The sequence below is a fragment of the Melospiza melodia genome, chromosome 24 (assembly GCF_035770615.1).
Source record: "Melospiza melodia melodia isolate bMelMel2 chromosome 24, bMelMel2.pri, whole genome shotgun sequence".
NCBI lineage: Eukaryota > Metazoa > Chordata > Aves > Passeriformes > Passerellidae > Melospiza > Melospiza melodia.
The window spans coordinates 6684472-6710389 of NC_086217.1; the positions used below are offsets into that span (position 1 = coordinate 6684472).

Here is a 25918-nt window from a genome sequence, read left to right on the forward strand (position 1 = left end):
GGAGGGGAGGGGTCCCATCCCACTGGCACACCCTCTGCTTTCCCTGGAGGCTGCTCCAGGCTGGCTGCAGGACCAGGGGCCCAGGCAGAGCTGGGCTGAGTTCTCCATGCAGCAGAAAATCTGGGGCTGTGATCCCTTTCTCTGCCAGCAGCTGCAGCCTGGTCTGGACTCAGCCTCCCCAGGTGCTCTGCTCCAAACCTGGGCACCTGCCAGGCATCCCTCCTGCCCTCAGAGCTGCACCATTCCCTCTGCTCTTTGCCTTTTGCCTTTCACAGCAGCACGGGCAGGCTCTCCCCAGCAGGCAGACCGGGCAGGGGAGTGTTCCACTCCATGGTCATTCCTGAATTAATCCCAGGCTGAGGTTTGTCTCCTCATCCTCTGAGTGACCACAGCCAGGCTGTTCATCACAGCCCACCTGGCTGCAGGGTGTGGTTAGACATTAAAGATGTTCATAGGAACTGGTTCATTGCTCATCTGCATCTTTTCAGGTGCACTTGAGCCATGTCTCAGGACCATTTCACCTTTAGCCCCCCTGGGCAGTCCCTCCTTGCACACAGGTGGGCAAATGCCTGGGAAACTTTTCTAATCAAAGGGAAGATGTGACAAATGTGGAAACGGACACTCAGGGCTGCTGTGGAGAAGGATCCAGGGTTCCCCAGGTCCCAGCCTGCTGTGCCTGTGGGCAGGGGAAGGTTTGGCTGTGCAGAGCTGCACCCTGCAGCCACCAGCCCAGTGCTGACACAAACACCAAGGGATGTGGGCAGGGGCTCAGCTCTGCCTGTAGGGGCACACAAGGAGTGGGGGCTGCAGGAAAACAGCAAAGCCAGAGCCAGCAGAAGAAAAACAGGAGGCTCTGGTGGGTGTGTTCAGAAATCTTCCAGGAGAAAGTGCTACCATGAATGAAATTCATCTGGCCTTGAAGGACTGTGGCTGTCCCAGGGCATGGAGCTGGTCCCAGGGGGTGGCAGCTGGGATGGCTGTGGCTGTCCCAGTGGTGAAGTCAAACAGCAAACCATGAGCAGACAGAGTGGCAAGACAAGGGTTTTAATAATGAAGGTGTTGCTGGTAACATAGGTAAGGAAATGTGCTTGCTTACAGGTTTGAAGCTGACAGCATCCCTTTAAATAAGGAAATACAATTGCTGAGAGGAGAAAGTTACCTGGAAAACTCTGTACAAGGCCACAGTGGAGCAGCTAACACTACTCTGCTTCAAGTGCTCTGAATATTCTCCACAGACTGGCTTCAAAAAAATCTCTCACTTAGAAAAAGAAATTCTTTTAAAAAAATGCAACCTGTGATTGTCTATGCTAGCAGTGCCCTGTGACATTTGTACAATAGAAAAATGGTGCTTTAAATAGTGACTCGAAAGCTACTGCCGGGTGCTTTATACAGCATGCAACAAGGCCAGGGCCTGGGGACACTGCAGGGCTGCCTCCCACAGCTCCAGCATCCCTGGGGGAGCCTCCCAGCAGCTTCACCTCCGTGCGCTGTCCTTCCAGTAACAAATATTAAATACACTCAGTCTGTAAATAGTTCAACAATCTTTGTCAGCAACAATATTTACTTTGGCAAAACCAGAGTTGCGACGAACGGACGCTGCCCGTCGCAAAGTCTGCAGCGAGTTCTTTGGTGGAAGCCAAGAAGTGAAGCAAAGGCTCCTTCTTGTGAGAGCCTGAGGAAGAATATTGCACAGAGACTCCGAGGAGAAATGCTGGTGATTCCCAACGGGAGCATCACTGCGGGAGAGCTCCCTTCCCTGCGGGCTGCGGGAGAACGGGCTCCTCCGGCTCGGTGATTCACAGCTGTTCTCCGGTAGCCTTGCTCTGGGCTGGGGGCAGTGACGCTGGATAACCTTGGGAGGAGGGAACGCTGCTGGGCACGGAGGAGGGACGGAGGGGAGGGTGGCAGGGGCAGGCACTCACACAGAGCCTCGGCCAGGCGAGGGCTCGCTCGGCTCTGCTCGGTGACACTCTGTCACCGAGTGTCCCTGCGCGGCTCCCCCTGCTCCCGGATCATGCAAGGGCTGGAGATCACCCCGACCTGGCTGTGCACGAACAGCCCCTCCAAAGCCTGGCTGGTCCTTTCTCACCACTTGCTCCTACCTTGGCCAAAACACATCACTCATCTCTTTGTGTGCACGGGGAACACGGCCGGGCTGCCACATCCCCCATTCCTGCGCCTGCATCCTCAACATCTGCTCCAACGTTCAGAGCTCTCTGCTCCCAGGCTGCAGCCTGATCCAGCTCAGAATGCAGCCAGGACAGTCCTGGGCTCTCAGCCCCTCAGGACATGCCAAGGTGCCACCGTGAGCTCGGTGATCTCCATCTCTCATCCACCTGGAGCAGAGCTCTGCTCGATGGGGCAGTGCAGCTTTGGGCAGGAGGGAAACGAGAGCCCAGCTGTGCACAAAGGGTGCTGGGCACCTGGGCACCTGGCTGGGCACAGCCCCTGCTCCTCACCCTGGCATGGGCACAGCCAAAGTGAGCCCAACAGGTCTGCCTGAGGAGAGGAGAGGGCGTTTCCCTCTCCATGATTTCCTGTTGCCACCCGGGTGAGGTCACCTCACCACACAGTCTTGTCATGAGCTGCTCCAGTTCTCACAAGAGTGACTGCTAAAACTGGGAGGGGGAAAGATTAAGGAAAGAAAATGGAAGTTCTTGTCAATCAAAGGAAGTGTTGTTTCAGGCACTGGTGTCCTCTGTGGGGTTGTGTCAATGGAGGAAAACCAAAGTACCAGAGCTGTGTTGTCAATTTTCAGTGACTGGAAATCCAAACAAGTCTATATGCTGGGAAATGACTCCAGTTTGCCCTGGACGAGGCACTCGTTAGCCCTGCACGTTCTGTGGCACGGCAGGAGCGCTGTGCTGCCTGCTGCAGGCCCACAGCCCCCTGCCCCAGCACGTGCCCTCACCACTGCTGCAGGTGCAGGTCCATGCTGGTGTTGAGGTTGAGGTCAGCCACGTCCAGGAAGTCGATGTTGAAGATGCTGGGCCCCGCGGGGGTGAGCGAGCTGAAGCCGCTGGCCGAGCTGGGGGGGGTCAGGTCCAGCCACTCCATCGTTTCCCACGGAGACTCAGTGAAGCTCATTTGCAAGGCAGAGCCCTCGGCAGGGGAGGGGGACAGCTGGGTGTCCATGGGCGACAGGGGAGTCTGTAAAATCTCCTGGGAGTTGAGCAGTTCGTCGGCGGCCTTGCCAGAGAATCCCTCCATCATGCCCTCGAAGGGGGGCTCCTCTGCCCCCAGCTTCAGCAGGGCCATCTCGCTGACCCTGCCCAGGGGGCTGTTGAGCAGCACCTCCAGGTGGGCATCGCTGCTGCCCGGGCAGTGCTCGAAGGGCAGCGGGGCCGGGGGCCCCGGCTCGAAGGGGGCAGAGCCCTTGGGGACAGGGCCAGCCGAGCTCCCCGCAGACACCATGATCTGAGGCACCTTCTGCAGGCAGGAACGATCCTCCTTGGCATTGGCTGGGATTTCTGTCAACAAAGGAGAAGGGTTTGAGGTGCCCTGGCAGTGCCCACCACCACAGCCCTTCAGCTGACCTCCTGGGCATCCCTCTGGAGACCTGCTGGATCCCAGTGGCACTGCTTGCCCACCCTCCCTCACACATTCCTGCTTTCTGACCTTATCCCCTGGGTTTGGACACAGTCCCGAGGGCACAAGCACTGGCAGCTGTCCCCAAGGGGCTGGGGAAGGGCACAGGCAGCACTCTGCACAGGGAAGGGCAGCAGAAGTGTGGGAGATGGCACCGGCAGCCCTGGGAATGGGGGGCACTGGGGGCTCTGTGTGGGCAGGGGCTGGCAGTGCTATGCACAGGGCTCCTGTCCTGCTGTCCCCTCTCTCTGCACAGGTGACAGCCAAGCCCAGACCACCCCAAAGGGTTGGCACACACAGGAGCAGAGTCCAGGAGGGCCAATGTGCTTTTGGGCTCAATCTCAGTGGCTGCTGGCACAGGGAGGGCAGGGGAAAGCTGTGCTCAACTCAGGCAGCTCTGCTGGGGTGCACTGAGCTGGAGGGGGAGCCCCAGAGGGGAAGAGGGAAGCAGAGCATACCTCCACTCTCAATCAGCACGTCCAGGAGCTCGTCCATCTGCTGACTTCGTGTCATCTGCTGCAGCAAACGACAAAGAGGAGAGGAGAGGCCATTAGGAGCTACAAGCCAGCTGGATGCTTTATACCCCAGAAAGGATGGCTCTAGACCCCACAAATGGCTTCCTCCCACACAAAAGAGAGGCCACACCAACACGGGGCTGGCAGCAGCATTCAGGGCACTGCAGGGATGTGGCACAATGAGCAAAGCACCTTCCCTGCTGCCAACCTCTGCCCTGTGGCCACCACAGCCTGCCCTGTCCCAGGGCCCTCAGGACACAGCATTTTGGCCCCGGCACCTCACACTGGCACGTGCCTGTCTGCCCTCCCTGCACTGCCCAGTCTCCTTCCTCTCCCTGGCCAGAACCTGCAAATCTCCTGCACGCTGGCATAAACCCATTTTCAACCTGCTAACAGTATCACTCCACTTTCCCGAAGGCACCAGCAGTCCCAGCAGTGAGGCTGCTCCCAGAGTGATGGGAAGGAAGGTGTTCTGGGTGTTCCTGGGTGATGGCCAGTCCTCCCTGCAGGAACAGAGCTCCAGGGTATGGCTCAGGGGCAGATGGATGAGCAGGATGAGCTTTCCTGGTGACCTGGGAATGCTCAAGGGTCTGTCTCTGACACAGCACTGAGCACCCAAAGAGAGCACACTGGCACCAGGGGAGCTGGGGGGTGTCAGGAGCCCTGACAGGGGACACCATCCAGCCCAGCAGTGAGTCCTCCTTTGTGGCAGCTAGCCAGCACCAACCCTTCAGGAAAGCCCATTCCTCATGGAAACAGGTCTGTCCTGCCCAGAGAACAGAACAGGGTGGGACTCCTGCAGCTGAGTCCCACTGACTGCAGACAGACAGCAGGGGCAGCCCTAGGCTGGAGAAAACAGAAACCATGCAGTTACCTGCTTCACTGCATCCTCATAGGGTGGAGGCTGCTTTACCTCTGACAGGGCTGGGCTTGACTTAGAAAAACTTGGGGATGAAATAGAAAACTTTTGGCCTGACTGCGCAGCCATCTGCATGGGGAGATACAGGGAAATGGAGTCAGTGCATGGCAGGAGCCCTGGCTCTCATCCTGCTGAGGTTAATGAGGGAAAATGACAATTTTGTGGGTCAAACCAACCCAAAATGCCTGGCTTTGAGCAGGACAGAGGCAGGTAAAGCAGCCCCAGAGCTAGCTCTGAGAGCCAGGGCCAGGCTGGCCCCTTGTCACTGCCAGACAGGTGGCACAGGACAGCCTGGTGTCCTGGGGACATGCAGGACAAGGGGAGGGCAGAGATGCTGCTGCTGGTCAGCTGTGCTTGGCCTGGGTGGGATTCACATTCTCTGAGCCCAAGAGAAGCAGAGAACAGAATGATCAAAACACACACCAGAATCCAATGACCAATTCCCTCCAGGTGAACAATCTCCACAATGCATTCCACTTGTGAACAGCACAGGGGCAATAAATGAGGTAAGAATTGTTTTGATCATTCTTTTCTCTGCTTCTCTCAGGTTCAGAGAGTGTGAACCCCACATGAGGCACCTCCCCGGCCACCCCAAGCCCTCCCCATCACCACCTGAGGGGGCATCTCACAGAGCTCAGGCCAGGAAAGGTCACTGGGAAGAGGGAAATCTCTGCCTGTGCCAAACACCTGCATGTCTTTGCCAGCTTTTTGCCAGGCTCCCTTTCCAGGATGGATGGCATGTGAAGCCCAGTGCCTGTCAGCTGCTGTCCCCATCACCTCCAGCCCTCGTGTGTCCTTCCCTGCTGCCTGGCCATGGCCTTGTCCCACAAAAACCAGCCCCAGGGGATTGTCCCTCCAGGTGGGTTGGATCCAGGGCAGCAGTGGGGTCACTCTGCCTGGCCATGCACATCCTGGCCACCTTTCTGTGGAGGGAGCCTGAAGGAACACTGCCCCTGGCTCATGGGGAGCAGCACTGCAGTGCTGGGCACAAAGGAAGAGTTCTTGCTGAAGAAGGACCCTCACCCCCAGGAGCCCCTTGCAGGCAGCAGAGGGAGGTCCAGGATGGGTGATGGTGGAGTTGGGACGAGCTGCAGGACACAATGGGACGATGCCCCTGCCCTTGGGCAGTGAGGGAGCAGGTGGAGATGCCCCTGTGGTGTCACAGCTCCCTCCTGAGCCTCACTGCCCACTGTCCATCTGTCCAGAGCAGCCCCGGTGCCTCTCTTGGGTACCAGCTCACAGCCCTGTGTCCCACTGCCCCCAGAGCTCTGCTGCAGTGCCCAGTGCCAGGGTCACCCCCTGCATCCCCTGCTCTGCTCCCCACCACCCAAACCAGTGTTCCCATCACCTCCTCACCCCTGCACAGCCCCACTGCCCTCCCTGCCCATTCCACTGGCAGCTCTGCCTGTGCCCTCCTCACCCTGAGCTGTTGCCCTCTGCCACCTCCCTGGCTGTGCTGTTTGCCAGCTGCCCATGGCACCTACCTTGCCATGCTCCTGAGCCCCACTCTGTGCCACTGTGCAGGGCTGCACCCCAATGCCTGCTCAGGGCCACTGTGCAGGGCTGGGAGAGCCCTGCCCTGGGCTGGGCTGTCCCACACACCCAGCCTGCCCTGCCACACCCCTGTGAGCACACCTGGCACTGCATGGGCACCTGGGAGGGCACTGGGGTTGCTGTGATCAGAGCCTTGAGCTGTTTTGTGCAGCATGTCCCCCTCCCCAAGTGTTTGTGCCTGTCCAGGGGGCTGAGTGAGCAGTGGTGGCTGCTGAGGACAGCTCTGTGCTGGCCTGGTGGGGAGGCACAAGCTCTCTCTGACTGCAGAGCTCGGCTGCCAGCCCTGCTCCAGCTCCCTGAGAAAAGGCTTCCCCAGGGGAACTGCTCTCCTCCAGCTCAGTGGTGAAAATCCCTCACACGCTGCTGGGAGCCACAATGGCTTGGCAAGCTCCTGGGAAGGCCTGCAGCCCTGCAGTGGGGTCTCCCAGGGGTGTAGGAACTGTGCCAGGGCTCTCCCAGGAGCTGAGGGATCCACGCTGGGGCGTCCCTGCTGTGTACAGAGCTGTGCCAGGCCTCCATGGGGCACGGCTGTGCCAGGACTCCCCCAAGGGCAGAGCAAGCTGTGCCAGGACTCCCCCTGAGGGGAGAGGCAGCTGGGTTTGGGCTCTTTTCGGGTAGGAGAAGCTGTGCCAGTGCTCCCCCAGGGAAGTGGGAGCTTGCCAGGACTCCTCCAGAGGCAGAGAGAGCTGTGCCAGAGCTCCATAGGGCAGAGAGAGCTGTGCCAGAGCTCCCCAGGGCAGAGGGAGCTGTGCCAGGGCTCCATAGGGCAGAGGATGCTCTGCCAGGATGCTCCCAGGACACAGGCAGCTTTGCCAGGGCTCACCTAGGGGCAGAGAGAGCAGTGCTGGGGAGGAGGGGAGCTGTGCCAGGGCTTCCCCAGGGCAGCAGGAGCTGTGCCAGGGCTCCATGGGGCACAAGAGCTGTGCTGTCACCCCTCCAGGACAACTGGCCGCGGTGGCAGGGCTCCCCAGAAGAAACCCTGCACTGGACCCTGCAGTGCTCTCAGCCTCCATGCCATTGCCCATGTGGGACGCTTGCAGCAGGAATGTGCAGGGCCTCCCCCGCGTGGTGCGAGCGGAGGGCTGCGGGCTGGGCTGGCACTCACCGGGGCCGTGCGGAGGCAGCTGCTGCCCGGGGGGGACCCGCTGCGGCCCTCGGGGGACACGGGCAGCAGGTAGTGGCTGTTGGGGGACGGCGGCAGGCTGATGTGCTGGGGGCTCTTGGCAGCGCCCAGGGGAGAGTGCTGCGGGGAGCACTGCGGGCTCAGGAATGTCGAGGAGGTGATGGTGCTCTGCCCGGCGGGCTCCAAGCAGTGGCTGTTCACGATGTGGGGCACCTGTGGCACTCCACAGTTACTCAGCTTATCCGAGCTGCCCGCCTGGCCTTTCAGGGCCATTTGTTTGGATGCAAATGGACAGCTGGACACTGTGTTTTCCTGCTTGATGGGGACACCAAAGAAATGCTGAGCAGGCTGCTGCTTCTCCTCAAGGCCGTTGCTTCTCTTCCGCTTCTGGAGCTGCATCCTCAGCTCTTCCACCTGCCTCTGCTCCTGCTGCAGCTTCCACGTCAGTTCATTGATCACCTTCTGCTTCTCCACCAGCATCTTGTCCTTCTCCGTGTCTATCCCTTCCAGTTCCAGCTGGATGCTCCCTCCGTTCATGCTGCTCATGAGGCTTTCCTCAGCGCTGCCCTGCACTGGTGATGGCTGGAGGCCAAACTGTGGGGAAGCCATGGGCCCATCGTTGAAGGTGTCGGGCAGGGAGCCGCTCACAGAGAGGTCAGAGGAGGCAGGAGAGATGGGCGGGGTGGAGCTGGTGCTGCCAAAGTGGTAGAAACCATTGGACAACATGCTGGTGGAGGACTGGGACTGGTAGCTGGACAGGGTGCTGGTTGGGGTGACGGGGAAGGTGACGGTGGTGATCTCACTGAAGCTGGGCACCGTGCTGCTGCTGCACTCCTGGAAGGGCCGCAGCCGCTCCATCAGCGCCGTCTTGGTGCCCGACACGGGCAGGCCGCGGATCCGGAGCTGCTGCCTCAGCTCCGACACCTGCAAGGGAAATCACTTGGGGTCAGTCTCTGTAGGGGTGTGCCCCTTTATTGACAGTGATCAAATTATCCTTTGGCTCCTCAAGAAGCTGTACCTTTGGTTTGCTGCTGCACAGGCTGGAGCAGCGCACCCCTCACCACCTGCAGAGCAACCAGCCCTGGTGTTCAGAGCCTCCCCAGTGACCAAGCCCTGCCCAGGGGGCTGTGCTGCTCTCCTGGGTGGCTCAGAGCAGGGGGCTCAGGTTGTTTCATCTCTAACACGGCCCCTCCCAGCCTGGGGCACTCCCTGGCACACTCAGAGGCAGCGCAGCACACTCAGGCTGTGACACTCTGCTCCTGCAGTGACAAAGTTGGCACTCACTTTGAGATCATCCAGGTTGGAGGGCAGAGGGCCTGGCTTGATAGATGAGACACAAGTCTGGCCTGAAAAGGTGGTTTTCACTGGAGAAAGAGGGGTGTTGTTGCCAGAAGTTGATGAAGGATTTGAGCTTTTGACCATTTGCTCATTTGATTGCCTGCAATAACAAAATAACAAAGGAGATTTGGGGTAACTTGTCTGTTCCCCCAAGGTCTTTGTGCCCAGCATCCCATCCCTCTGCTCCCCTGGGTCTGCTGTCCCCTATGTGAGACTTCAGGATGGCCAAGGAAAACCAGGCTGGGCTGCAGGGGATAGCTGGTATCCCATCACAGGTGCCTCAACCAGACTGCAAAGCCAGAGTGGTTTGGAAGGAGTCTGTGCTGTTCCCAAGCTTTTCTGTTTTGGTGGTGTGCCTCTATCGCCTTACTCTGGTACAAATGGATACAGAAGGGAAAGCCTGGAGAGAAACAGGAGCAAGTCCTGCTGCTGGCACAGTGCCACTCACTTTAGCTGCCCTTGGTGCATCCCAGGATAGCTGAAGTGCTGCTGCTGCTGCTGCTGCTGCTGGCTGAGGATCTGGAGCTGCAGGAAGAGCTGCTGCTGCTGGAGCAGTCTGGCATATGCAGAATCCATGGGTGGAGGGGACTTCTCTGCTTTCTGGTCTGGAGGGATGTACTGGTGGTACTTGAGCTTCTTCACTTTGGGCTTGGTGTCCTTGGGCTTTTTGTGACGGTTCTTGCTGTCACTGGATGATTTGGACTGTTGGAAAGAAGGAAAGGAATTAGGGGTGAGAAGAGCTCCTGCCATCCCCATGGGACCCCAGAGGCCTGGGACAGAACAAAGGCAGCTCCTGCTGGCACTGTGACACTCCAGCTCTGAGCTGCTGAGCCTGGCTGTGGGGCACTCCCTTGGCACTGTGTCCCATCTCAGCTGGGCTGGAGAGCACGTGAGATGGGAGAATGACCCTCCCTGCTGGAAGGCGCTCCAGTGTGGCCTGGTATCTCCTCCTGCTCCAGCCCCAGGGGATGTTTTCAGTGCAGGACTCAAGCAGCTGCCTCTAGCAAGGTGTAATGTTATATCTTGTACCACAACACAATTCATTAAATTAGTTTTTGACACAAGGATGTCCGCCTGAATTATTCAAAGCCTTTAAGGCCAGAACCAGAGTGGCACAGCACATGGGCACTCCAGGCTGGTTTGCCCCGGGCTGGTTCCCCTCCTGGGCAGCCGGAGGCACCGGCATTACCTTCACGGCAGAGGGCAGCGGCAGCGTCGGGCTCTCCTGCCCCGCGGGCTGCTTGGGGCTGTCGCACTGGCTGCCCTGCCCCGGGGCAGCGTCCGCAGCGTGCCCATCGGCACTGGGGGGACGGTCCTGCAAGGGAGAGGGGACAGGGGCTGTGGGGCCGGGTCCAGGGCTGTCCAGCCTGGATTAGGGCTCCTGGTGCCCCGTTTCCTTACCCGTGTTGTTCCCAATCCGCACAGATGCCTCAGTGCATCCTAGTCCCATCATGTCTATCCCAGTCCTTTCCCAGTTCTCTGCCTCCTCCTTGGTTTTCCAGCCCTCCCAATTACACCTGAGCCCTGTATCCTCGATCACAGCTGGCCCCTCAGTATCCTCCAGACCAGCCCACTCTTCTCAGCTGACCCGTGGATGGCCAAAATCCTTTTGGTCCTCCCCCACTCCAGCCTGCCCCAGTTCCTCCCTTTACTCCCCGTCCATCCCAGTCCCTCCAGTCTGCCTCAATCCACTCCAGCTCCCCCATTCCCCCTGTGTCCCCAGCCTCTACATTCCCCCAGTTTTCCAAAGTCCCCCTGTTCCCCCAGCCTCTACATTCCCCCATTTTACCCCCAATTTCCTCCCAGTCCCCCTGTTCCCCCAGCCTCCACATTCCCCCAGTTTCCCCCAGTTTTTCCCAGTCCCCCCAGTCCCTCTCTCCACCCCGGCAGTGGGCGCTCCCCGAGGCTGCAGTTCCCACGCCGGCCGGCAGTGGGCGCGCCGGCCCCGCGCAGCGCGGTCCCCCCGCGGTCCCAGAATGACAGAATGACACAGAATGTCACAGAATGTCACAGAATGACAGAATGACACAGAATGTCACAGAATCACACAATTAACACGGCTGGAAAAGACTTTTGTCACCGTCGAGTCCAATCTGTCACCTAACACCACCTTGTCAACCAAATCATGGCACTGACTGCTACATCCAGGCTCTTAAACACCTCCAGGAATGGTGACTTCACCGCTTCCCTGAGCAACACATTCCAATGCCCAACCAGTCTTTCAGTGAAGAATTTCTTCCTAATGTCCAATCTGAACCTCCCCTGGTGCAGCTTAAGGCTGTGTCCTCTTGTCCTGTCGCTGTTCCCCGGGAGAAGAGCCCGACCCCACCTGGCTGCACCCTCCTGTCAGGGCGCTGTAGGGAGTGATGGGTCGCCCCTGAACCTCCTCTTCTCCAGGATAAACAATCACAGCTCCCTCAGCCGCTCCTACAGAACTTGTGTTCCAGACCCCTCACCAGCCTTGTTGCCTCCTCTAGACACGCTCCAGAATCCCCACATCCTTCCTAAATTAAGGGATCCAGGACTGGGCACAGCACGGAAGGTGCAGCCCAGGCAGTGCCGAGCACAGGGCAGGAATCACCTCCCGGCCCGGGACCCCGCGTGTCGCTCCCCTGTGCCATCCCCCGTGCCATCCCCTGTGCCGCACGGGTCTCTCCTGTCCCCCCGCATGTCCCCCGGGCCCAGGAGGCCTCTCCGTACCTGAGGAGCCTCGGCAGGGCCGGCGGGGGGCGGCTCCGGGGCCTTGGAGGCGGGGGGCGGCTCGGCGGGCCCCGGGGAGCCGCGGCTGCGGGGCCGCTCCGGGGACAGCCCGTCGTTGCTGCTGTCCTCCTCGAAGGCGAAGGCGTCGCTCTGCCGGGGAAAGGCGCCCTGGGAGCCTGCGGGGGCAGAGGGGCCACGGTCAGAGCCTGCGGGGAGCCACGGGCACGGGGTGAGCCGTGGGGAGCCGGGCCGGGCCCGCCGCCCCCTCCCCGGCCCTGGTGAGGGCACACGGGGGGCTCGGGCACCTCCGGGGGTGCCCCGCGGCTGGGGGAGAGCAGGGCGATTCCAGCCATGCACAGGGCACTTGGGACAGGGAGAGAGGAGGGGATGGAGGAGCTGGGATCATGGCCCTTGTTCCTTGGGACAGGGAGAGAGTAGGGGATGGAGGAGCTGGGATCATGGACTGTGTCCCATCGGAGAGAAGGGGGATCTGAGGAGCCGGGACTATGGCCCTTGTTCCTTGGGAGAGGAAGAGAGGAGAGGATGGAGGAGACGGGATGGCCCTTGTTCTTTGGGAGAGAGAATGGGATGGAAGAGCTGGGACCATGGCCCCTGTTCCTTGGGACAGGGAGAGAGGAAGGGATGGAGGAGCTGGGATCATGGCCCCTGTTCCTTGGGACAGGAGAGAGGAAGGGATGGAGGAGCCCATTCCACCAGCACAGCAGGGCTGGTGCAGACAGGTGGGGCTGGGGCAGGAGGGGCTCTGCCATCCTGCCCCTCTGCTGGGCTGGGATGGCAGAGGGGCACAAATCGCCCTCCCTGAGCTGAGCACCCACACCATGCATGGTCTCTGTCCTCAGCACAAGGAGTGAGGTTGAAATCAGCTCGGAATGTGATCCATCTGCTCACAGCACAAGAGCCAACAAGGGTGGATATGGCTGCAGGTGCACAGAGGCTCCCACATCCTGTCTCTGTGCACAGATTTCACCCACAGGACACAATTCCAACCACTTCTGCTGCCTGACAGCCCCAGGCTGCCCCCCCTGCACAGCTCCTGCACTGCTGTCTGCTAGTCAGATGGGCAAGGGCTCTTGACCCCGAGGTTTGATGATAAATAAAGTGCTGAGGAAAAAAGGTCTCATGTGAGCCTCAGGAGAGCTGCAGGTGGGGGTAGAGGAAGGAGCAGCGTGGCCACACTCGTAATCTCCTCGTGCTCATGTCTGGCATTTGTCAGGCAGCTTGGCACGCTGATAGTGAGGTGACAAATGGGGAAGTAGGAAGGGCCTGGGGACAAGCTTCCACCTGTCCCTGCTGCTGCCCTAGCAATGTGCACCTTCTCAACGACACGCAACTCTGCTCTGACCCCTGGCCCTATCTGAGAGATAAGGGTTATCTCCACTCCCTGTGGCTGCTGGTGCCAGGGTGGGCGAGGACAGAGCCCTGGCTCCCTGCCTGAGCTGCTGCCCAGACATGGGCTGGGGAAATGAGAGCAGCTGTGTTCAAATTGCTGTCCCTGGAAAGAGGGTCTGTGTCCTCTCCATCAGAGGTAGCACCCAAACAGGTCCCTGAGCAGCTGCAGCATTGCATGGGCCACCTGGGCTGCATGGGAGCTGCAGGCCAGCATCGACATCCCCTCTTGGGACAAATTACTCCAAGCAATGGGGACTTGTGGATCTGCAGGGCTCCTGCTGCGCTGACAGGGGAGTGTGTGTTGGGAAGTGGTGCCAAAGCTGGGAGCACAAGGGACCTTCAGGACACAGCGACAGCCCAGAGCACGACAGGAATGTGCTGCATCCTGCTGCTTGATACCACAGGGCTGTGCCAATGGGGAATGCTTCCCTTATCTGCCCTGCTCTCACCCAGCCCGGCCTGAGCGTATTGTTTCTCAGTCCCGTGTCCCTGCTGTAATCTCAGGCAGGATGGTGTTTGCTCCAGGCTGTTTCTAATGCACTGGGTATTGTCCTCTGGAGCGCATTGGACAAAGAGATGACAAGGACCTGGTAAAAAAAGTTCCTTGTATCACTGCTCAGCTATGCAGGGCACTGGCAGCCTCCTGTCACTGCGACGTTGGGGCTTTCGGTTGGGGTCTGGCACTTTGTGCTCGCCCTGCCGGAGGTGATTAGAGGAACACGTCAGCTGAACTTTCCACTGTATAAACAGTTGAGATTCCAAGGTTAAAGTAAAATGATTTTAAACCCTGTCATCTTTCTGGTATTGCAAAAACAAAAGGCTTAACGTTCAGAAGTGCCGGTACTCATCTCCGCTATGTGTTCAGCCCTTTGCCCCAAATTGTGAGTACCACAAGGTGCCTCTGACTCCAAAAATGAGCTTGAGGATCCTTCAACTTCTGCAGAAACCTGAGGGATGGTTTCTGCACCATCTTCTTCTCATGGCACCCTATGGTACCAAGCAACCTAATGCTGGACCCTAATGAGCTGCATGTTTGACCCTAAATGGGATAGAACTGGCTTACAAGGACACGTTTTTCCCCAGCAATGTGATAGAACAGCATTGTGAAGGGGAGAAATTTAAAACTGAACAAATCATTTTTAAGCCAGACTTTTTAACAGTTTGGTCCTGTAAATCTCTGTTTACCACCAGCTCCTGACAAGGCAGCTGGAGAGATGCTCTGTTTGAGACTCAAGCTCATTTCTCCTGTCTCCAAACCTCAGCTCCAGGGGATAAAGTCATGCTCACACTGCCTCAAATGTTTATAAAGGGGGGGATTTTTTGAACCTTTTTTTTTCCACTGTACTCTCCTTTAGTAAGTGGCTGGGGAGATTTTACTTGAACTCTCCTTAAAAATTCCTCTTCAGGCAGAGTCCTGGAACATTTCACCTTCAAAGAGGAGAGCTGCAACACGCTGGGAATGGAGCAGCTCCAGGGCCAGGCTGGAGAAGCTGCTGTACATACACAGCCTGCCTTTCACAGCCCCAAACCAAGAGCAGGAATAGTTGTGGGGCAGGACAGAGCAATATCTGAGCCTGGAGTATTTAATGTCATTTAATATGGTTTCTGAGATGAAATAAAAGTCAAAGTGCTTCCTGTTTCCACTCTCATTTTTGGCATCTCTCCTGTCACTCCAAGACCCTTTCTTCCCCAAAACCTTGCCATTGTCCCCTGCCTGCTCTGAGCTCCAGAACAGACCTTTTAAACGGGACTATGGAAATTGAAATGATCCCATTAATTGAGGAACTGTGAGCAACAGAACAGAGCAGCTCTCAGTGTCTCACTGGAGACCTGAGTGTCAGTTTGGACATGGGGACACAGTCCCAGACTTTAAAACTAAGAGTTGCTGCCATGTCACTGCAGGACCCTGCTGGCTTTCCTGCTCCTTTCTTTGCTTTTGGATCTCCCTGTCCTGGCACTGAGCCCTGGTGAAATTTGAGTCACCTTTCTGCTCTGTGTTGGCTCCCACAGCAGCGTGGGGGAAGTAATTGTGGATGATTCTTCCTCCCTCCTCTGGTGGGAGGAGGTGATGGAGGAAAACCGAGCTTAGGAATAAGAGAAGTGCTGGCTCTGGCTGGTAGGAGTGTGCCCTGTTTATATTCTCCAGCAATTTAGCACCCCAAGGGTGCTCCACACCCCAGGGATGCAGCATCCTGCTCTGCTGGGTCCTGGATACCACCAGAGGTAAAAAATAAAAGAGAACCCTCAGCCTTCCTGAACTGGGGCCACTCCACCCCCATTTACTGGGATGTGAGAGCTTGGCAGGGCATGAGTGGGAGAATCTGGGCTGCTCTCACCACCAAACCCTGTTGGGTTCTCTCCCATGCTGAAGGAAGGACTGTCCTCTCTCCAACATCACCACTGCTGTGCTCAGAGCCTTGGGGAGGGAAGGGGTGTAAGAAGGGAGGTTCCTTCTGGGGGAATGTGGCTGAGCACTGGTGCATGTTTGTGTCACTGCTCTAAGATGAGAGCTCTGTGCTCCCAGGCTGTGCTGGACTGGGATGGTTACTCTGAAAATAATTCAATTTAAGCAATAAAAGCAGCTCTTACATCCAGGCTGGTCACTTCCTGCAGTCACTGTGGCAGCCCCTGCCCTACTCCATGCACACACACAACACCCACATGCACTGTCAGTACCTTTTATGGCCTCTTTCACAGCTGAGTCCACTGGAAGAATATTCTTCTCCACCAGCTCCAAAGGACCCGGCCTGAGCGCAATCTTCTCATTGAGGTCATCTGCCAGTCGGGCTCTTTTCAGCTTCATTTGGGTGGACTGGATGGACCCCTCTGCAGCTGAGTCTGAAAGGCCAAACAGAGGCATCAGGGTCAGGGGCTCCTGTGGGCACAGCACTCAGGATTCCCTTCCCAGCAGTGGATTTCTCCATGAACAGTGGGCTTTGGCACAGAGCAGGAGCCAGCTGACCATGTGGTGCCCTCCAGCACAGCCTCTGGGGCTGTGGTACCTGAGCGTGGCTCAGCACAGCAGGGTCTGCTCTGCCAGACACAGGTCCTGAGGCCCAGAGAAGGACCCATGTCCCCAGTCACAGCAGGATCTGCTCTGCTGTGATTTGGGACATGGGTCCTTCTCTGAGCCTCAGGCCCAGCTTCTCCATTTCCAAGCAAGAGCCTCTCTCTACCATCCTGGGCTTGCAAACCCTGCCTACAGCTGGACCAGCCTCTGCAGGGACCAGGAGTGATCTGTGATGGAAACTTCATCAGCAAACTGCCACCAAAAAGGGCCAAAGGGTCTCCAGCTCCTCTCTCTGCCATTGGCCCCTTTTGGGTTAGTGCAGATGGGAAACAGCTGGAGAACAGAACCACTGGCAGTGCTTGACTGGAGTAAATGGCTTACACTGGAATTTAAAATACTGAGCCTTTGGCTGTGCACTTTTGGAGGTGACATGACTACAGTGCTTCAGGCCTTCAGGGAAAAATGAGCTGGGGACGAGCAGAGGAAAAGGTAGATCTGGAAACTGCAGCCCTACCAAAGCCAGCTGAGAAACCCCAAGCTGTTAAAGGGTGACAGAAGAATATCAACTTAAACAGAAAGATTTCCTGAACAAAGCTGTCTGGCTCCTCTCTTGGACCAGGCATGTGTAGTGAGGGAATGGGATCCTAACCCAGATCATTTCTGAACCCTGGAGGGTCTAAAGCAAGAGCAGCTGCATTGAGGTTGTTCTTTCTTCAAAGCCTGGACACTCTCTGGAAGAGATATTGTAGGGAACATGAGCTACAGGGCTTGGCACCACGGAAATTCTCTACAGGAGAGCTGCTCTAGGGCCATTCACATTATACAGACCAGTGAACACAAATGAGCTCTTCAAGGTGAACTGTAACAAAAGGGAGGCCTGTAAAGCACTTGGATGATGCCAACTGTGCCACCTGGCCAGTTCCAATCACCTCTAGGTCCAACTGCAAACTGTGTCACCTGGCCAGTTCCAATCACCTCTAGGTCCAGTTGTGAACAAAATGGATTTGTAAGTCAAATCCACCAAATGGATATGGCAAGACAGAGCTCTGAAATGCAGAGCAGGATGGACAGATGTGTGAGCAGAGGGTGCAGGTAAGGGGGTGTGGGGCAGCACATGCATCTTGCTGAGTGCACAGCCAGGCACTCTGCTCTCTGCAGTCTCTGTCCCTCTGTCCCTGTCCATGCCCAGGGACTGAAGCTGCCTCCATGTCTGGTAACAGCCCCCCAGCTCCATTATTTAACCTAAGGGAATCACACTCTCCATCTCTTCACCAAGAAATGGTGCTAGCTTTTTTTGAGATGAAAACCCGGGGGAAAAGCAAGGCAGCAACACTGAACCAGCACTGGACCCAGGCTCAGCCCTCCTGCCTGCCAGAGGGAAAAAGAAATACAGATTGCATCCGTGCTGAGAGCAGAGGGCAGCAGTCACAGCTGCCAGAGAGTGATCTGCTTCTTCCAGGCAAGTGACAGGACTCAAGGAGGGAGGGAGGCTGCACATCCTCTCTGTCTCTAAGGATCTTGTTATCTCTGGAGATAACGAGGGACACTGTGGTGTTCTGCTGTCTGTGATGGGATCCAGCTCTGCCAGCTCTGCCTGAGAGGGAACACCAGGATGGGAGAGTAGAGGAGAGAGCTGCTGTGGCTCACAGACTGATAGCAGGGCTTTTCATACTGCCCTGCCTGTGTCACTGACTGCACGGGCTGTCACACAGAATATCCAGAATTACAGCAGCACAAAAGATGCCCAGCTTGGGAAGGTGCTACAATGGTCTGCTATAGGAATTTCAGTGCCCTGGACAACAAATTCCCTGGGTTTGCTCTTCATGATCAGATATTGGCACTGGTGTGTAGCAGAATTCTCTCTCACAGCTGTTCCCTACAGCATCTTACACTGCCAGAGATGGGAGAAAGCCTGGGTGGCCTGGGGACTGCGTCTGTCAGGAAATAAAAGTGTGTCCTGCTTCCTAACACCAGCTCTGGACACAATTTCATACAACATGTCCCATTTGAGTCTGCCCCCCATGAGCAGCTGGAACAAGGTAATGGCAATGAGATTCCTGAAGGAACACAAGAAGGGCAGGAGGAACACAAGTCCCAGGGCAGGAGACACAAGGAGTGTGTGGGAGAAACTCTTACCTTGCAGAATGTGCATATTGACCAGGTCTGAGCGCTCAGGCCTGCTTCTGATCTTGTGCTTGAGATAATCTTCAGTCTGCAGAACACAAATGCAAAGTTACCTGCCTGGAGCAGCACGAAGGTACTGAGAGCACCTGCCCCTGGGCCATCCCATGATTCTTTTGAACTTATCACAAGCTGGGTTGAGTGAGCTCCTAAATGACATTTCTCATCCCTGAAACACTGTCCTGTTCTTGGGCAGAAGCTCCACAGAAAGAGAATAAGGTGCATGAAGCTGCTGACTGTTCACTGCACCCACTCTGTGCCCTTTGCCATCACTAGTGGGCTTCTGATGCCTGAAGTGTTATGAGAACACAGGAAGGGTGACACTATTCCCTGGGAGTGGCGGCCCTGCCCACCTTGTCCCCTCTGAGATGCTCAGAATGCCCTGGCAGCAGTGGCTTCTGTGGGAAGCCCAGCACTCAGGGGTGAGACATCAGGCAGAACAAGTCCTGAACCCACTCAGACTCTGAACCCAGGTCAGCCACCAGGGTTAACCTTCCTGCAGCCCTGCAGGCCTTGTGCTCTGTTCCCCACCCAAGCTGTGACGTGGGCTTGGGAAAATCTGCTTTGCAGTCACTGCAGCTGGGCTGGTGCTGGACACGGTCCTGGAGCCTTGTGCCAACCCCCTCATGGCTTTGGGAACAGAGAGGCACACAGAGCTACAGGAACACCATCCATAAGGGCCAAGAAAGAGCCTTGAGGGCAGATTACCTCAAAAATACAAATATAATCTTATCCTCTGGTGAAGAAAAGCTAGAGCTCAACTTAGACAAGCTCTTAGCTAAGCTGAGCTGCAAGAAGAAATAGCACAGAAATTGTACATAGTTCAAAGAGACTAAAATCTTAAGGATAAATATAAAAGAATAATACAAGCAGCTGGAGCAAAACTGGAAATCCACAGTACAAAATGTACAGGATCATAAGAAAAAGATCTTATAAGGATTCTGCAGCCAGGATCAGGCAATGGAAAGTGCTGTCTGTGTTCCATAAACAGGAGAAATAATTCTCAGCATACTGCTGAGATGGCTACAGGATTTAATGCCTTTTAGAAACCATCCCCACTAAAAAGACAAATGGCTCTTTATCAAACAGGTGACTCAGCCAAGAACCTTCAGCAAGAAAAGAGAAGAAGCCCCAGTTGTCACGTTGGAGAGCAGGTTAGAGGGTACTCAGAGGAGTAACATGTTCCCAAACAATTTGGAGACACATAAGGCTGGAGAAATAGCAGCTATCTATGGTTCTCCAGGAAACTGAGCAAAGGAGAGTAATTGCTGGCTTTAAAAGAGATGGGAAGAAGAAACCAGACAGCAAGATATTGAACCAAGCAATCAAACAATCTGTAGAAATGAATTTTGAAGATAGCATGAAGGTGAGCAACAGCCAGGATGGATTTATCAAGAACAAATCCCATCACACCAACCAAAATTCCTTCTATGGAGAAATGACAGTTTTCTGGTACAGCAATAAACAATGAATATCATGCAGCTTGACACAAAGCATGTTTTGACATTATCTCCCATGGCTTTCTCACATGCAAGCCAGAGAAATTTGGTCTGGATAGGACTAATATAAAAAAAGGAGCATAGCTTTGGATCACAAGAGGAATTGGAAATGGCTCAGAGTCTAAACAAGAATAAATCAAATCCTGTTACAAAGCAATTTTTCCTGCTAGTCAATATATTAGTTAATGCCTTGAATGATAGAAGACATACTCCCTCATTCTGAATCATTCAAGGCTAACTGATTACACCACACCAGGGTTTGGCACAGCTGATGATCTGAAATACATGTGCTGCAGATTCAAGGAGGACATTTGGGAAGGGCTGTGGTCAGGATACAGCCACAGCTAAACCAGGAGATTGGCGCTGCAATGGATGAAGATTTAATGCACCAGAGATGCTCCTGCAGTGGTCACTGGACAGGGCCTTGGGCAGAAATCAGTTACTCCATGCATTGGGAAAGTATAAAAGGCTCTGGAAAATCCAGTGGTCAGCAGCTGACCCACAACTCCAAACCCAGAGCACAGGGTGTCAGCTCAGCCCTGGTCTGTGCCCATGGAAGGGTCTGGGCAGCAGCCACAGACATCACCCCTGGGTCAGAGATGAGACCAGTGAGGGGGCTGAGGGGAGGGGAGGTGGGTTGGCCCAGAGGTGAGATGGCTGTTGGGGCACAGGATGTAAAACAGCTTTTAAAGTGCTACAGAAAAAAAAACAGAGAGCCAGCTCTGAATACACACAGTAATGTGCTCAAGCCTCAGCAGAACAGCTTGGGCTGGGTTTCAGTTCAGAGAGCACCAGAGCAGCTCATGGCAGTGGGTGTCTGTCAGTGCTCCTTAGTCAGGACCTTGTCACTCTCACAGCTCCTGAAAGGTGCCTGTGCTCAGCTGGGGCTGGGCTCTGTCTGCAGCAGCACTGACACAACCAGAGCACACAGCCTCAAGCTGCACTGAGGGAAATACAGGTTGGATAGCAGGGAAAAGTGTTTCAGAGAAAGGGTGATAAAGTTCTGGAATGTTCTGCCCAGGGAGGTGGTGGATTCCCCATCCCTGGGTGTGTTTAACAAAGCCTGGATGTGGCACTGGGTGCCAGGGTTTGGGTGAGAGGTTGGGGCTGGGTTGGACTCGATGAACTTGAAGGTCTCTCCCAACCCAGTGATTCTGTGAATTCTGTGAATTCTGCGGATTCTGTGACCTGCCCAGTGGGGCTGTTCTGCTCCGGGGCAGCCACCCTGCAGCCTCTGTGTGCTGAGCCAGACAGCCCCAGGAAAGCCAGCCTGCTCTCTGTCCTCCACCCCAGGAATCTATTACAGAACATCAAAGTCTGCTGTGCTGGCCTGGTGCCAGCCTCTAACATAGCCAGTGACATGTTTAAACAAACAATAGACATTTTATTTACTAAAGTCTTTACAACGCCTCACCCTTCCCCCATATTTTTCACAGCTTTTTCCACCAACACAGTCCTGTGCTGGGACCATGTGGGTTTGTCTGGTTCCTGTGCCAGGTCAGAGCAAGCTGGTGTCTGCACCTGAGTGCATTTAAACTCACATCATGCATGTCCAACTAATCCTTAGATCAGGTCCTGCCTTGGGCTCAGCTCCAGCTGCTGTCCCACAGCTGTGTTCCTGCTGTGACTCCAGTTCCTTTGGACCCTGGCTGTTAATGAGCTGCATTTGTGTCTCTGGGGTGCAAATGATGAACCCTTCAGATGTGAGCTTTGTTAACATCAGCTGAAGCAGAGGAGCTTTCACAACACATGAACAGTTATCTGCTTTCTGTTTGCACAACATCAGCTTGGGGCAGTATCAGCTAAACAACAAATGTCTTGGAGTGACTGTCTGGAAACAGCTGCTGATCTTCCCTTTCCCAGGTCTAAGCAGGGCAGCTTTGCAAGGGAATAATGTTTATTATGGGCTGAGCTCAGTGTCTTCATTAGCACTTTCTAAACATGCTCATGGTTTGGGATGGACTAGACCATCCTTCCCCTTTCCCCAGGCAACTAGCCAGTGAAAGCTTTTGAAGAGAAAGACAAAGAGACACAAATGTATACTTTAACTGTAAAATATATGACACTTCAAGGATACTTTGGATTGCTTGAAATTTTTTAAGCATACTAATCTTTCAGAGTCATGCTGTATTTCTTATGCTCACCATTTATTACCACGGGAGACTTGGGGCAAGTGATTTGGAGTGTGTTTAAGTTCAGAAGAGCACTTCCCTGTGTTTCACAATCATTCTTCCTTGCAAAGGTCCTTTCCTATGTGACTGCAAGCACATTTTGCAGATTAATGGAACAAATTCTCGTGTTCAAGCAAAACCTGCACGATGAATTGCTTCCCTTTCTAGGATCATCCCTCCAGCTTGAGCAAGGCTGCATTGCTGGTGATTGGAAAACCAATGTGATTTCCCAAAAAGTGATCAGATCACAGAGTTTCAAAGTTTCCTGGAAATGGCTACTGCAGAGCTGAAAGGCAGAGCTCCTGCCTGGTGACAAGTGTGAGTTCCCTGGGACAGGCTGAGGTGGCCCCTGCACTGCCCTGCACCCTGTCTGACCCTGTTCCCTGCTCTGAGCTGGCTGCCAGGGGTGCAGAGCAGCCAGCACAGCAGGAGCAGCTCTGGATGTGACCTGGGGGGGAGCAGCAGCTCCACTGGTTGGAATTTACTGCAAGGACTGACAAAGCCATGCTGAACCCTGCCCTGCTTGAACCCTTTTGTAAAACCCCACAGCTCAGCACACAGATGCCCCATCTGCCCTTTTTCTAAACCATCCCTGCTCAGAGAAGGGGATTTGTGAGCCTGGCAGCATTTCTGGAGGCAGAGCAGTGCCCTGCCCTCATCCTTGGCCGCTGGGCCAGCGTGGAGGGTGCCAGAGGAGGGGACAGTGGTGCAAGGTGCTTTCAAACCCCGTGACCATGCAAAGCAAGCCCCTGGGTGTGTTCCCTCTTTGGGAACTTCCCTCTGCAGGAGTTACCTTGGCTCTCTCCAGACTTTTTCGCTGTTCATGGAATGCAGATGGGCTTTTCAGTGCTGCAACAGGAAAGAGAGAGGAGCAGTCAGCACAGGAGCGGAAGCAAGCAGCTACCAGGATATTCAGCAACAGCGTTTTAATGAGTGCCATAAAAATAGCAACACAAACTAGCTGTTCTCTTTATTGTGCTGACTAAAAATAACTCAGGAAAGCTCTGGGAAATCCCATGCTCTCAGCCAGTCCATGGCAAGAGAGCAGGGGGATGGAGAGCATGGGGAGAGCAGGAGGCACGTGGGCAGGGAGGGGTGCAGGCTTTGAAACACAGTGCTCTGTGGGACACGGCAGAGAGCAGAGAAATCCTTTCCCTGTCATGTGCCCTGCAGGTGTGGAAGGCACCACAGCTCCAGAAGACAGATCTGGGAAGAGCAAACACCTGTGAGCGACCTCAGCTGAAAGTAAAACCTGCAGGTGGCTGAGGCTTGAGGCCAGCAGGAGGATTAACACCTGCCTCAGCTCCTGGGGTCTGTGTGCAGCCTCCAGTGGGGCACTGCCAGTGCTCCTTTATCCCTCTTCTGTCACTGACCATGGCTGACATTTGTCCTGTCCCCTGCTCAGAAGCAGCTGTGACATCTGGGACCTCCCATGGCAAGCAGCAGAGCATGTTCTCAGCATCTCCTGACTTCAAAGAGGATTTACCCAGTGGTGCTCCCAAAAATAATCCCTGGTGACTCTGGGACCAGTGAGCACCAGCCCCATGGAGCAGCCTGTACTGCAGTCATGGGGAATCTTGCACATTCCCCTTTTTACTGCGGTGGAGTAGAAACTGAGGCAGAATTTGCATGGTGAAGGGGTTAATACTTCTCACATCCTACAAAAATTCTTTTCTGTCTGTGTAAGCAGACAAAACTAACTGTTCCCATTGGGACAAGGAAGGGGAAGGTGTCCTGACCCACAGAAACAGTGCTGCAACTCTTTGTCTGGCAACAGAAATTCTCTTTTCATCTTCTGAATGGGATCCAATAAAGACAGAAATTATTTTCATGCAGGCCTTGTTATCCTCCATCAGTCTAGGGGAGGATGGAAAGAAGACTGGGGAGAAACAGGAAAGCTTTGGGGGCCCTCTGAATTGACTTTTGGTAGTCAACACCCAGGCAACCCCTGGAACATGCAGTGAGTGCCAGAAAGCCACAGAGGGCACATTTCTGCTCCTGCCACTTGGAAAGCAGACAGACAGACAGACAAGCTGGTGTTGCTGTGCCACGCTCCAGTGAGCAGCCACCAGCCCTGGTGACAGCTGGTTTAACCAGAAGCAAAATTAAACAGTGCACACGAGAAAATGGAGTTAGCAAGAGAGAGGAGCTCCCCAGCCCTGCTGATGTGAGGTTCTGGTGTTGGCAGCGTGCTGCAGGCACTGACCATTGCTGGGCTATTCCAGAGGAGAGTGCTGCAGAGTTTAGTAATTTACCAAGGTTTTTGGAGGAATTAGGGGGGTGCTGCAGCTTGTATCAGCCTGCAGAACAAATAAAGACATTGCTAGCAATGCCAGGTCAGAGAAATTGTCAGGGGATGCCATTTCAGCATGAGATGGGTGAGGGCTGGGGGCACAGGGCAGAGGTGCTGCGTGTGGTGCTGATCACCTGGGGAAAGCTGTTTTAAGGTTTCAGTGAGGATGAGGGGGTGGCTGTACAGCAGCAGGGCCTTCAAGCACAGGTATTTCTGCAGTCCATCACAGCCAGGGGGACTCACCTGCTGGTCCTCAGAACCAACATGGCATGGGAAGATACAGATAACAAAGCCTTGTTTTTCCTAAGGAATGTCTGCACATGCCCAAGCCATGGGGAAACTGGCTGGGGCTCCCATGTATGAAATGCTAACATCTGACACTTCCTCTTGATGTCAAATTTAGCAGTTAAATTCTGCCTGTTTGTTTTTATAATGGCATAAGTGCCTTTTCTTCTATTACTTTCAGTGAGTGAACTGTGCTCAAGTTTCCCAAAATGGTCTTCTTGGACAGAAACCAGACTGCAAAATGTCAGCCTAGAAGTTGGGAGTGCAAAGAAGCTGTAAGTAAGAGGAAAATACCCTTCAGTTGCCATCAGAGAGATTTGGCTGAACCCTTTGCAATGTGTCAGGTTGGAGGTGTGGGGTGCCACGTGTGACAGCACAGCCTCACAGAGCACCCCAGGTGCACAAACCTCTCAGGGGGCACTGCTGCCCCATGTTCCTGCATTGCTCTAACAAATATCACAGCATTTTGTCTAAAGCTTCAGCCCCTGGAGTCTTGTGATCAAAGCATAAAATCTAAATGCCCAAAGAAATAAGCAGGTGAAAAATGGAGAGTATTCATTTATCAGTCTTAAAATCATTGATATATTTTTGTCATCCTGCTCAAGTTTTCCTGGTGCTTGGTGCTGACCAGAATGTCCTGAGAAGGTGTCTGGGGTTCAGGACAATCCTCCAGCAGGGACAGGAGAGGGACAGGGTGCAGCAAGCAGTGCCAGGGCCATGCCTTAGAGAGGTGGTGTTCTGCTGCTTAGGCAGGAGCTGCATCACAGCCTGCAGGGGCAACCAGAAGAGACAGAAGTGCCACAGCCTCTGGGAAATGGTGATCTCAGCAGTGACCCCAAGGGTCCTTGATGAGACAGAAAGGAGAATCCTCTACCTGGGTCCCAGGTAAGCACAGATTTGCACATGGAGCCTGAGCTAGGTCAGGATGGAGTGTTCCACTGAGCAGGGCTGAGCTCCCAACATCCTTTCTCCAGTGCTGCTACAGCTTTCATGATGCACCTGCAGGTGCAGAAGGGGATGGTGTTCATTCTCTGCCTTTTTGGGCTCTGACTTTTTGGTGCAGAATGGTTTCATGATAACGCTGTCCTGGGGTTTGTCCTTCAGCTGGAATGCCAGGTGAGCAGGGCTGGGTGGGGGCAGAGGGGGAACACATCTGTCACTGTGCAGCAAGCAGCTCCCATGGCCTCAGGGGTGCAGTGACAGCTCTGCCCTGTGGGGTCCTGCCTGGGCACACATCTGGGGATGTCCTACTCCTCCAGGGGTTGGTGTGTGCACTGGGGCCAAGGCAGTTCCCAGAGCTGCCTGGAAGGACCCCCCTCATCCTCTCCCTTG

General features: G+C 55.1%; 1 protein-coding gene across 1 annotated transcript in view; it reads right to left on the reverse strand.

Annotated features, from left to right (window-relative positions):
- Positions 1–2705: 2705 nt before the first annotated feature.
- The window catches only part of MYOCD (myocardin), a 214976-nt gene continuing 191763 nt past the window's right edge, over positions 2706–25918 (reverse strand). Inside the window, exons 4-14 of the mRNA XM_063175672.1 lie at positions 22802–22857; positions 18294–18369; positions 15824–15985; positions 11738–11913; positions 10227–10352; positions 9486–9739; positions 8984–9137; positions 7682–8623; positions 4978–5091; positions 4047–4104; positions 2706–3470 (exon numbers count right to left, since the gene is read on the reverse strand). Of these exons, the coding sequence (XP_063031742.1) occupies positions 2908–3470; positions 4047–4104; positions 4978–5091; positions 7682–8623; positions 8984–9137; positions 9486–9739; positions 10227–10352; positions 11738–11913; positions 15824–15985; positions 18294–18369; positions 22802–22857 (2681 nt within the window). The 3' untranslated portion in view covers positions 2706–2907. The remainder of the gene's footprint in view (positions 3471–4046; positions 4105–4977; positions 5092–7681; positions 8624–8983; positions 9138–9485; positions 9740–10226; positions 10353–11737; positions 11914–15823; positions 15986–18293; positions 18370–22801; positions 22858–25918) is intronic.